The sequence below is a fragment of the Aulostomus chinensis genome, chromosome 12 (genome assembly GCF_037954235.1).
Source record: "Aulostomus chinensis isolate RoL2024-O1b breed Wild chromosome 12, RoL_Achi_v1.0, whole genome shotgun sequence".
NCBI classification, from domain to species: Eukaryota; Metazoa; Chordata; class Actinopteri; order Syngnathiformes; family Aulostomidae; genus Aulostomus; species Aulostomus chinensis.
This window is the reverse complement of record NC_141331.1, coordinates 19546587-19559789: the sequence shown is the minus strand read 5'-3', so window position 1 is coordinate 19559789 and position 13203 is coordinate 19546587. Positions and strand designations below refer to the sequence as shown.

The 13203-nt window shown below is 44.2% G+C and overlaps 1 protein-coding gene across 2 annotated transcripts; it reads right to left on the bottom strand.

Moving 5' to 3' along the window:
* Positions 1–13098, bottom strand: etv5a (ETS variant transcription factor 5a). Of its 2 annotated transcripts, none has more exons than XM_086220752.1 (13): positions 12960–13098; positions 11337–11472; positions 11064–11151; positions 10896–10943; positions 10483–10533; positions 8583–8700; positions 8183–8485; positions 7725–8065; positions 5949–6011; positions 5586–5654; positions 5131–5300; positions 4900–5007; positions 1–4668 (listed from the first exon to the last, which is right to left on the bottom strand). In XM_086220752.1, exons 2-13 carry the CDS (start codon positions 11382–11384, stop codon positions 4438–4440), a joined length of 1638 nt encoding a protein of 545 aa, XP_086076878.1. In that variant the 5' UTR covers positions 11385–11472; positions 12960–13098; the 3' UTR covers positions 1–4437. The 2 variants fall into 2 exon arrangements, with proteins under 2 accessions (XP_086076878.1, XP_086076879.1); XM_086220753.1 differs by having other exon boundaries at positions 2–4668; positions 4906–5007.
* Between the last annotated feature and the right edge of the window lie 105 nt (positions 13099–13203).

Below are 13203 nucleotides of genomic sequence, written 5' to 3'. Positions count from 1 at the left end.
CTCCAATACTGTTATCATCTACACTGTTTCACACCGTTTTTAAATGGTTTTCTGCATTTAATGTGCTATAAAAAGTTTCTTAATATTGGCGCATATCAAAACCACATACTCAGATTTCGTAGATAGGCCTGTGACAGGCCGATAACAGTGACAAAGATATAAAAAAGAGGCACAAAGCTTATAGCTATAGCTACATCGCACATTGACTTGACACACTTTGGCACGTTATCTAAGAAACTGCAGTGAGTGAAGACATAATTCCATTTCTTTGCCTTCTTATGGTTATCTTTTCTTCTTCAGTTCCACAGATATCATGACATACTGTATATTGATTGACATGTAATGGATCTAATGGCTGTATACTATTGTTAATGTGAGCAAAATAACATGATGCTGTCAAACTGATGATGAAATGTACTTTCACTTTGAACAAAAGCATCCTCCAGATAATGTATTATAATGGCAGCAACTATACTCGCACGTACATAGTAAATCAGAGTAGGGCGCCTCCCAGGAGCAAACTCAAAGTTCTCTCATATCCTTCAAAGGTTCTCTTCTCTGTGTCTGTGGAAAGTTGCCTGCCAGGCTGTGTTTGTGGAGACAGAGTTCAGCTTTTACACTCTGCGGTTTGAAAAGCCTCTGACTCAACAGTGAGCACGGTGCTGCTGGCCATGACAACAATGCTTCTGAGGCTTCACACTTTTATCACTTATCGGATATCACCGTGTCACGTATTTCAGTTCAACACCAAATTATCGCTGCTGTAACGTAACCCAGCTGCAGTAAAAAGACTACACATGCCTCGGGGAAGAATTTCACATGTCAGGACATCTTCAGTGTGTTTTTATAAGATGAAACAATCATGGCAAGATGGAAAGCTGTGAAACATTCCCAGGTCTTCATTTCAAATACAATAAAACAAAGAGGCAGTTCAGACGACACAGACATCAGCCATTACAAAACCAGTGTATGCATATATACTTGAACCTCTCTACATTTGTATGATAACAAACAGGATTGTCATACTGTATGCGGGAATAACATTTCAGTACAGTCAAACCCTTAGAATGCTGTCCTGTCACTGTATCAAACTACTACAGTATACTGGTATTAACACTTCATATATGTATATACTGCTTAAAAAAAAATGAAGGAGCACCTCAGGCACAGATTGGATCTCTTTGAACTAAATATTTCAAGCACACCTGTGCAACCTGAACGGGCTGCAGGTACGACTTTATGCAACCAATAAGGACAAAGACGCTGGCAAGATTAGAGAAACCAGAGAAGGAAGGATAAGGAGAGAAGAGAAATGGTCACCTGTGGAACCATCCTACCTCGGCCACTTCAGTCCAGCTGTTGTCTTTCATTTGCACCAGAGCATGTTCACTATCACTTACACTATTAACAAGACAGACTGATATCCCACAGGTTTGATTGACTTGGTTTTGAACTACCGTAGTTAGGTATCCCCTCAGTGTTTTTTGAGCAGCATATACATGTAGACGGGATACTAGACCGTCTGATTTTATCAGTACTTGTTTCCATTTCCTAAAATCCTGTGATGGGGAAGCACATCACCAAAAATAGTTGCCACACAGTCAATTTGGAGCTCTGTTGAAAATCACCCCTTTTTATTTTGAAACTTTAAAGTTAATTCTCTTTAAATATAGCTTCAAATACCAACATCATTTTTTTTGTCTCTTCTGGGAACTTTTCATTGGCGATAATGATGACTTTTAACTTTGTGATCATCTGACTCTTTCTTTAGCACCACCTCAAGATTGACTTTGTGTCAAAATGACAGCCTCTAACTATTTCAACTCTGATTAAAAAAAAGATTTACCCCCAGAGATATCACCATCCACATTATTTATCACACTTCTTTTTGCAACCTGGTGGAGTTGCTTCCTGGCCATGCAGGTGTAAAGCACAGCCATGAAGGTATGTCCAGACTTGAACTCCATCAATCTTATTAAACAATATATTCCAGTAGCAAAAATTTACCTTTTCCAGGTCCAAATTTAAATAAATACTTTTTTTTTATGACCAAATGACTTCACTTGAATTTTCGTGTTGATTAGCAAATGAATATCCTAACCCTTCTACTTTACTTAACACCTGCTATAGGCCAACATTCTAATACCATCACCTTTAGCATGCTGTTGTTAGCTTTGAGCTTAAAGCAATGCTCTGGCAAACATAAACCTTCGGAATCACTATCATAATGGAAAAGTTGGTGAACGAACATTCTTGTACCCCCATTCATTTATCCTCAAGGTTGTAATTTAACTTCCTAGTCATTGTGCAAGAGAGTACATTGGGTATTTCAATATTTATGGTTGTGTTCTCAGCCAGGTCTAATACTTCATGTCTTGTGGAACATATTTTCTGAACACACTGTCAGTTTATGGTGATAAACTATGAATTATTTACTGATGAGTCACTCAGCACACACAACTAGAAACCCATATTGCAACAGACTATAAGTCTTCAACATGAACCGCTCCACTCAGCTACCGTGTGTGATATATTGACAAAGCAGTGACCATATTGGCACTCCAAAACATTCACTGGAGCCTGATCATTCTCTTCAAACTATGTCCTAAAGATTCAGCCGAGGCATGTGACTCAGGAATCAGCCGGGTCAAACTGCAAGCAAGAGGGGGAGAAAACGATGAAACATCAGCACTGCAGGCAATGAAGCATAGAGGACTGTTTATTGTACCCAGTACAGATTATCATAAAGTCAGCAGTGTAAGAAACACATTGTGAGGAGAGGGAGGGGAGGGGGGCTGAAGCCTGTACAAGTGCAGACAACCCCTGTGCCTGGCGTAGATCCCATGATAGAACTTGTGGCCTTCGCTGGAACTCAGGCTTTTATACACATCGTTTACAACCAAGATAATAACATCCTCTCATTCAATCTCCAACCTGACAAAGAGGCCTGTTTAAGAAACAGTCTGCGGTAGTAGCATCAGAAGGACTGAGATTGTTTTTTAAAAAGGTACATGTCTATTAGAGGCAGAACTATACAGCTTATACATTAAAATCAAAACAAATGCAGCCTTATAGCAAAAATATATACTTTATATAAGTTGTCTTTGCCCCCATTTGGAAACACAGATAATGAACACAAAAAATGCAGAGAATATTACAAATATCTTCTTTGTCCAGAGACAGTAAAGCGATATGTTAGTGGACACAGTTTTAACTGATTACACCATGCAAAGAGAAGCAGAGGTCTCATGTTGACGATTGGCAGAGAGGTGTCCGAAAGAAGGTGTCATATTGCACCTCGTAATTTTTTTTTTTTTGCATGCAACGCCCTGATGCTCCTGCCATACTGGTGCATCAGAGGAACTGGTTCACTGCCAAGGAAAATAATATGCACTCAGACAGAAATACAAAAAAGGAGCAATGTGGCCATCTCTGGGAAAATATGTACTTGCATCCCTTTTGAAACAGAGGAGACTGGAGTGCTAATCGTCTCTAAACATGACCAGTAACAGGACCCAGCAGTGAGGAACAGACTATTTAGACTGTGGGCTCCAACCACGGGGTGCAGTCTCTAAAGGGAAGCGGATACAATCTCTTACATGGGCAGAACAATTAAAGAACATTTACACAAGAGAGCAGCCAAACCAACTAGCCTGAATACAGCGACGTTCCAGAATCCTGAGAGCTCCAGGTCTCTTAAGTCTCAACAAAACTGAGGAACAGCTGGCATATTAAAAAAAAAGAAGAAAAAAAAAGTCATATCTACAGAAAACAAACTGATCTGCGAGTTAAGAATATGTTGTGTGTGTTTGTTTTGTCCATCCGTATTTGCAAATTAAAGCCCTTTCACGGATGTTATAGGTCAGATGTGGTGAGATGACAATGGGGGAACCCAAAAGGCAACTATAGAATAGTGCTGCATTTAGAATATCTTCATAGATTTAAAATGATTTCACTGACTTAGTAATTTGATTGTTTTTTTTAAGAAAAGCAGATTGTCACAATATTACAAATTAATCAACTCTCTCAGTCTTGTTGAAGGGGGAGTCTGTCAGTTCACCTAACTTTGGTGGTCTGAGGCCTTGCTTCGTTTGGTCTCCGAATCAGCGGCAGCCACATGCCTTACTTTACTTGTAAGGTGGGCGGAGCTACTGCGTCAAGTACGCCACTTCTGGTTTTACAACCCTCTCCCTTTCTCACTCATATGATGGTGCTGTAGAAAAGCTGGCACAGGCTTTCCCTCATTCGTTCTTGGCTGGGGAGCTTTCAGAGTTTTAGAGGGTCTTCAGGGAGGAGAGGAAACCATCATGGAGCAGAGCTCAAGGTTTTCCCTCCAAGCTGCTCAGCAGTTCCATCTCTGAATTTTAAGAGTGGGCATCAAGAGACTTTGGGAGTGTTTGCGTGTACGTGTGTTGTGCATCAGGACACCACCAGGCGTTAGTAGTTGCAGCCGTCTGGGAAGGGCAGGCCTGCCACACAGTGTTCCCCCGCATCAAGCAGATAGGGTGCATTTTCCTCATAGTGGGTGAGGGGCACAGTGTCGTCCTCCAGGCCTGGCAGACTGTCCAGATCGACCTTCAGGTTTGGCCTCTGGTTGTCAGGGAAAGCCATGGAGAAGAGGGCCTCAGGATCACACACAAACTTGTACACGTACCTCTCACCAGCCACCTGGGTAGTAAAGTTCACAGAATAAACAAGAGTGACTTCCTGTACAGACTCTTAACTAAGTGGTGGAGTAGCGTTGTCTAATTTCAGACCTGTGGAGTATAATGACAATAAATGCTCAACAGTGTTTGCACATATCACCCTCTGTGTGAATTAAAATGTCACAATTTTTGTGTCACACTGTGCAATTACTCGGGAAAGAGGGTTGGAAGGAAACAAAAAGGGTGAACGTGCCTTTACCTTCTGCATGATGCCCTTCTCGTAGTAGTAACGCAGCGAGCGGCTCAGCTTGTCGTAGTTCATGGCTGGTCTGTTCTTCTGGATGCCCCAGCGACGAGCCACCTGTGACCATACACACACGAAAGAATCCACAGGTTACAAACTGTGGGAGACATCAAACAGCAAATGTTTCACAATCTAGTAAAAAAAAAAAAACAAGTGCTTCTGTGAACAGCAAAGACAGACCTCCTCGGGCTCAATGAGCTTGAACTCCATGCCCCGACCAGTCCAGGCGATGAAGTGGCCATTGGCTGGGTCGTCCAGCAAAGTGACCAGGAACTGCCACAGTTGCAGGGAGCCACGGCGCTGGTAGGGGGGACCGTCTCGATAGACAGAGGGCTCCTGTTTTACTTTCCCTGTGAGTGGGAGAGGAGGGAAAGAGAGAGAAAATGGAGCATGGAAGGATATAAAGAGACAGAAGTAGAAAGAAAGGGAGGGAAAAAAAAGTGTCGGTCAGCTCTGTACTCCATCACGACCACAGTGTGGTGAGACATTCCTGCCAGATTGTAACTGTGAAATGGACTTGCTGTTCATTATGCTCCCTAAGCAGTCAAAGGACTGGAGAACTCCTCAGAAAGAGTCCTGTTTCTAGGGATATCCTGCACTAATCTTGATAGTTTTTCTCCAACATTTGGTCTTACCTTCCAATCTTTCAGGGACCACACAGGTGTCATCAAAGTACAGGTGAGGATCCCTGTCAAAGGAGAAGCCTGAGTGGAGATAATAAGAGACACAAGCGCAATTGATCAGAATAGATTAGCAGCGAAGGAAACTGATTGTTGCGTATTATGCTTTAGTCTCCAAGTAGCGCTAGCTAATGTTTTCATGTTAGTAGATTGGATTGTGCTGAGTTTCTGCAAGTTATGATGCTGTCATGTGGGTGCTAGGCAGTCCCCTTTCAGATCTTTGGGCCCCTCAGCAAGTCCCGCAGCTCAGGTTCACCAAGACCTAATGAAATAAATCAACCTAGATATCGGAAGAATTTCAAAATAATCTCAACTTACTTTCATGGTTATTTTGGTAGAAGCTCCCCGCTCTCCCAAATGATGATTGACAGTTAGGCACTTCTGTAAACAAAGAAGATGGGCGTACAAATTTAGACCAGAGACATATCTCAACCACACCGTCATATCAAATGAGCATCAAAATCCACCTCGCAGCTGACAGTTATATTTAGACTTTAGCTTAAAAAAAAAATCAGTTGTATGGATTGATCTGCGATAATAAAGGAGGTCTTAAGTCCGAGTCTGAACATACGCTGCATGGGAATAAGAAGTCTCTCTCTCTCTCTCTCTCTCTCTCTCATTTTTGACAAGTAAACTCAATTTAAGGCAAAAAACTATGCTGTTGAGCTGATACAAGCTGTCAAAAAGCTTTATTGCACTCTGACATAGATTCTATAGGTCTAGACTATCATTCTTCCAAATGATATGAGTTTGGATGATGGCTGATCAAAGATATCCCATAAGTGTTGAATTAGGTCCATGGTGACTTAAGGCCATAGCCCACCATTTCAATCTGTGTAGATGCATCTCCATGTGCCGTTTCTGCACATTTATTTAGGTTTCCCCTTTACCTTGTCACCCATCTATTGGAACTGTCTCATGCCCAGATAAACTGCAGCATCCCTTGCATGTCCTCCAAGCCTTAAAATAGGATTTACACAATAATTTCTGATTTAAATCTCAATCACAATCAAGTTATAACAGTCTTCCCCCTGAGGGGGTAGGGTCTGTCTTCTGTTCACAGTGTCTCTGCAGCGCATACCAACCCCACCACCCCCGGACATTATTTTCTACTGATAAGACTGCCAGAGAGCAATCTTGTGCAAGACTCTGTCCCCTCTTGTTCTCACTTAAGGGAAAGACTGCAGGAAGTGATTGTTGTCAGAGGTTACCGTCCAAACAGAACAGGAGAAAAGGGGGAAAGAATTTAACTCTGTACACCACGAACACCGATTAGTGGTGTACACAACACGACAATATACTCCTGCCGTGTTCAACATTCATCCTCCGTCCATCTAAAGATGATCGCTCTCTGTGACGTAGGTATTTAAAGGCCATAAGAAGCTAAGAGGATTTGTCATTACATCACTACTCGGCCAGCCGGTCACCAAGCAAGTAGTAAAGGAATGACAGTACATGCGAGAGTGCCTTGGAAAAAGATTACACCAAAAAGTTGCAGCGTTTCAGGAAAAGAGGATGTTAATATAGCCGAGCGGGGACAACAGCTGGCTGTGTGGGTGTTAGGCCGACAGTTGCTTGTTTGATTTATACCATGTGAGTAAACAGCATTTCTGGGGGACTAACAATGGTTGGCCCACCCCGTGTGTTGAAAATTTCCAGGCTTTTACAATGAACTTGCTGTGCTGCAGGCCATTAAGTCCTTAGGGGGCATTGGCCTCGATTTATTCCAGGTAGGCTCAGTGAAGAGCTTCCCTGCACCTGGCTGGATGACCCATTTACTTTTTGCCCTTGGAGGCTTAGGCTGAGCTAAGAGACCCACTTTTACTTTACTGGCGTGACTTGGGAGCAATGATGCAGATTAAGTAGGGAGAGAGTGTGTGTGAGTGTGTGTAAAAGGACTACCTGTGCACCTAGACCTCTATTGCATGCTAAATCTTTCAGTCATGTGTCAGTGGCCAGAACAAACATGGCCCGGCACATTCCTCACCTTCTGCCCTGGACCTACTTGGCCCTGGACAATTACTTTCACTCATCTAATGTGGATCTTCCTCACTCAATTGATGAATTATGAATTCAAACAGCTTTGCAACTCACCAGAGTCGAAGCAGAAGTCACGAGGCTCTTGCTTGATAACCACCTGGTGGAAAGGAGCCTGACGTGGAGGGCCCAGTGGTGGTGCTGGAGGGCCTATGTTGGGAACACCCTGCTCCGTGTAGCGTGGGTCAATGAGCTCTTGCTTGAAGCCTTGAGGAGGCACGGCAACCAGGGGTTCTGACATTTGCCGGTGGTATAGTGGCCGACCTTCACGTGGGAGACCATTGCTGCTGCTGCTGCTGTTGCTGCTGCTGCTGGGGGGGTGGGACAAGAACTGGGCGTGTCCTTGACTCTCTGTTGGAGGGAAATGTAGTGATGGCTCTGACATCTGCCTCTGGAACCTGAAGAAGGTGAAAAGTGGCAGGAGCATGATTAAGATTCTTTCCATTAGAATAAATGACAAAATCAAGGCAGATGTGTCACAACCAGATAGATCCATTCTGTGTGGAATTGCTCACCTGTGCTCAGGTGAGAAGTTGTTGGCATCCTGGCTGATCAGTGTACAGGGTACGGCAAATGGTGGGCTATGGACTGGGAGTGCTTGCCGGTTGGGCGGGGCTGCACTCGTAATAGGCTGTTGTTGTACGTGCACTGAACGCTGCCCTGGAGTCGAATTGGCTACATTGGGGTGAGGAGAAGGGGTCTGCTCACTTAGAGGGTGCGTTCCTGCTGAGCTGGCAGCGACACACGGAGAGACTGGTGTAGAGGGAGGAGTTAATGGCTTAAACCCAGGAGTAGGCTTCCTGTCACAGGCACTGTAGGTTAAGAGATGGGGCAAAGGTCAGCATCAACCAGAGTGAAATAATCAGTAAGCCGTGGTGCAGTTTCTAAAAAATATTCCCCCCTCCTTACCTGTAGCTGTAAAGGCACTTCTCTCCGTAGGGCATGGGACTCCTGTCCTGGTGACAGGGGGAAAGCTCTTTGGAGGGAGTCAACTCGCGTTTGATCTTGGCTGGTGGTGGGCCATGAAACATCACTGGACAGAAGGAGACACGCAGAGAAACAACAGAATTGAGCACATTAGATTAAGTCCTAAAATCACCTGCATACTTGAAGCCATGAACAGAAGTTCAGCAGTTATCTTAACCAGATTTAGTCATGATGGATAAATGTACGTTTGGCCAATATCTGTGTATTCCCCAGGCTGACAAAGCCATTTAGCCGTTATTTATCATCCGCCGAAATAATAGTTGACTGCACTCTGAAAACAACCATCTATCCAGCAGTGTGGCTGCTGTAGTTACCGTGATACTAACAGCTCCACACACAAAAGCTATCAAACGTCTCGTCTGATTCCCATTAGGCCAGGCCAATACCAATACCCATGAATCAATGTGGCTGCAACATAATGGTGGAGAATGATTTCCTTCGCCCGTGCTGTAACCATTAGACACTCGCTTGCAGCTTTCTGCACATCGGCTGCAGTTTCCGGGGCGCCACATAATAGCCAGGCAGAAACTGGATCCCCGTGCGCAGAGGAGAGGGAGCCAAATAAATCACCAAGGGTGCTGATGGACCTAAGCGGAGCTAACAATGAGCATGTGATCTCCCTTGTGTACACTGTGGAACCTAATGGCTTGAATGAGATTCCTCACACAGGGAGAAAAGCAAATGATGTGGAGATTAGGCATCATTCCTGACTACAGAAAAGAGGTAGATTAAGAGATGGGGCTGCCTTCATGCAAACACACTCACCATATATCTAAAATAAACTCCCAACACCACAGAGCACATTGTACAAATCCATCAAGCTCAGGGTAGGAGGGCAGGAGTTGTCCATCATGCAGTCTTTTGCAGGGCACATATGGAATATCTGGCCTTGGTGAATAGACAGACAGGATGCCATCGGCCTGGCAACCATAGCAACTTCTTTGGATTTTACACACACTCACGGAAGCACACACACACACACACACACACTCACGGAAGCGCGCACACACACACACACACACACAGATCTCAAACAGCCAAGCACTGTAGCACCCTTGATTGCACATACATATGTTCACTTACTACATATCTGAATGCACCACAGAGCTGTAGGCTAGGGCTCACTGTCCCACATTAACAGAGATTTCAAACACAGCCAAACAAAGACAGGCAGCAACCACACCCAATCTCCACCTCCCACGCATCAGATGAAAACATGAACCCAGAATGACGAGGGGTCATAAAACGCTCCATTGGGTATAACTGAATTCCATCATTCAGCTGCAGCTTGAAGGCAACATGCAGAGACAAATAGCAACGTGTGTTGAGGACAGGGTCCATATTCTTTTTTCAGGATCTGAAACAAGCAGGCAGCTCTGAAGCTGCCCTATCCACTGGAATCTGGCCCACTCCAGCAGCAGGGCCTGAGTGCGGGAAAGTGTGAAATCAGATTAGAAGCTTGGCTCATGTGATGCCCCATGCCAATCGGCTGATTAAAATCAAAATGGTGGAGACGGAGAGAGGGAGAGTGAGAGAGCTCATCCACAGAGCTGCATTTTGAAGACAAATAACCTAGATGCCTGGTCAGGGACGGCAGTATAGCTCTACATCAGAGCAAAAACAAAAACAAAAAGTTGTCATGGTTGTTGGTGAATAATTTTGATGAAATGCCCTGATATTCCATCCAAACTGTCATTGCTGCATGAGTCACCAAAAAAAAGAGAGGGCCACGGGTCTTGAACCAGGATGGCGAAAACATCCTAATTATATTATGGAATATCTTGAGGGGACAAAAAGACTCACAATAATCAGATGAATAAGTACTCACAGCTATCCGACTGGAAATCTGGGACAAACTGCTCGTCATCAGGCACCTGGGCTGTGAAGATAAAGCAGAATATGTGAGGAACAGAAATCTCTGTAAAACAAACACCTCGATGAAGCAAAAAAGTCTATTGGCTCTTGGTAAATAACCAAGTGTTTAAGTATTTCAAAAGAGCAACAAGCAAAAACGAGGTTGCTAAAAGCTGTTTACAGCAGGACAAAAAAATAGTCAGCAGTTTCTTGTGTGGAGGACTTTGCTCTTCTTTCTCTAATTACCAACATGGAAATATTTCACATCCCAAGTTAATCTTCAATCTCAAAACTTTCCCAGTTTCATTTGAGTGGAGGTATATTCTAAGTAGGGATTATAGAGCCAACTGCAAAGAGGCAGAAGAGCAGGGAAGTTCTAAGACTCACCTTCAGCGATCCAGATTTCTTGCAGCTGGCTAAGGTCTTGAAAAAGTTCTGATAAGATGGAAAGAAAAAAGATCCATGATGAAACTGTAGCCCTGTTTTTCAAGTTGAATCACAGCATATATCCTCTGACATATAAACCTACATCATTTATTCCCACTAGCAACATACCTTCTGTGTCCTGAGCGAGTTCTGTGTCCACAAATTTCCTTTTCCTGTCAGTAAGAGGCCTGTTGTGAGCTGGTTCCTCCGCGTGAGACTGCGGAGAAGAAGAAGAAGAAATGTCAACAGAAGCTATCACTCTCCTCCTAGTGGTCAGTGCAGAGGATATAAACTACAACTGAATAATTTATCGGTAGTGACCACAGGGAGGTCCGTCCAAAATGACTAGCCATGACTTGAAAGTGCAGATGTGACGTGTGGGGCGGACATGTGTCCACTTACACTGGGTGGGACCATAAATGGGACTTGCTGGTCATAGAATCCGTCCATGTTATCAGGGTGATTGGGGCTCTGATATTGGGGGGGAGGGGGAGGCGTTTGCTTTAAAGCGACAGCGTCTGGGTCGCTTTATGGGTCACTGGAAAACACATAAGCAGGTGTCATGAAACTAAAAATCTACACACAGCACCAGGCATTTGCCCTTTGAGAATAAAAACTTGTCTCGGTGCTGTCACGTTTGAGGTCGCTCTGTTCCTTCGAGAGTAGTGTGTTCATGTACGGTCAGTTTTCTACATCACAGTCGGATGCTGCATCACCGCTGCCATCCTCTCCCAGTCTTTCATTTAATCAACAAACAGCTCATTATGCTGAGCCACGCCAAGATAGAGCAAGTCCTACTATGTAAACAGTGTCATTGTGGAACACATCTAATACAGTTATATAAGCTGGACTCACTGGCCATCTGTGGGCACTACCTTCCACTATAATCAGCTTGCAGAATTTCAGTTCAAACGAGCAGACAGCAGTCCTACTATTTGGAGCGTGCACCACGAGGCCAAGCCCCTCTTACACGACAGCAAGAGGCCAGTCTGAGAGTTAATTACTGTTCTGGACTGACACAACCTGACAATTGTGGTGTAGCACTTGGCAGAAGTCCCACTCTAGCTAGCACAGATCCATAAGGTTTCACACACACAAACACACACAAACACATTCTGAACCAAAACATAAAAAAGTTCCTTTTACACAACAAGGTACCGCTGAGTTACCAGCATTGCCCTCTATTGTCATCTCTCCCCCAGCAGAGAGATATGACTCACCCCTCCATCTCCTGTTAATGGATGACGAATAAAGAATAGCTGAGGGCAATTATTACACAGCACAGACAGCACTTAAAACATTAGCACTGGCTGGTCATGTGGCTCGCGCATTTAAATGCCCTTCTTTGACGTGATCATACATAAACAAAGTAGAAAGGATTTTTCCCAGCAAGGAAAATTTAAAAAGAAAAAAAATCAAAAAAGTTACTTAATAGTAAAATCAACAACAATAACGGCACACTAACGGTATGGTACATTGGCACAGACCAGAATCTAAAGAGAAATTGCAATGTGAAGTGGTCCCTAGACGCATCACCAAGTTTTCCAGCTACCACCGTATTTCCTGTACGTTACAGAATTACAGCAAACTTTATTAGAACTTTTCTCAAATAACACATCACATTTTCAGCCGAGGCTGGGGACCGCTAACCACCACCCCCTACTGCCTCTCCCTCTCCTCCTCCCCGCCCTTCCCCCACCCATCCCTCCTTCTCCACCTTGTTTTTCTCAATGAAGTGAAACTCGATCCGCGTTGAAACACGGAGGGAGCAAAAACAATGGCCACGTCCATTCATAAAAAAATCACAAGGAGTCGCTTGACCCCGATGATAAAATGCCAATATACATATAGATGATACAACACACGCTGGGGATAAACCGCGTCTAATTTCTGGACTTAAAAGTGAGAACCAAAGTGAAGATGTTTTAGTAAGATGGCGTTTCTCTCCAGGAGCGTTGGAGAAATATTTAGCCACAACATGGATTCATAAAATCAAGTTCTCGGCGGAATAAGAATGCAGCTTACCTTGACTGCAGGAGAATTACGTCCTTTGTACCAAGAGAATATCGTAAGAACTGTCCACAAGTACAAAAAAAAAATCAACGCGTAGTCCTGTGCTCGTCTGCGCACCGATGAAGCTGCTGCGCCTGCCTCGACTCACAAAACTTGACTGAGCTTTTCGGTAACGGCCCACTCGCTTTTCCCCTGGGCACGAGCGGCACGCGGAGACGCGCGCTGATTGGCTGAGTGGCCCTGTCCGTCATGGAAG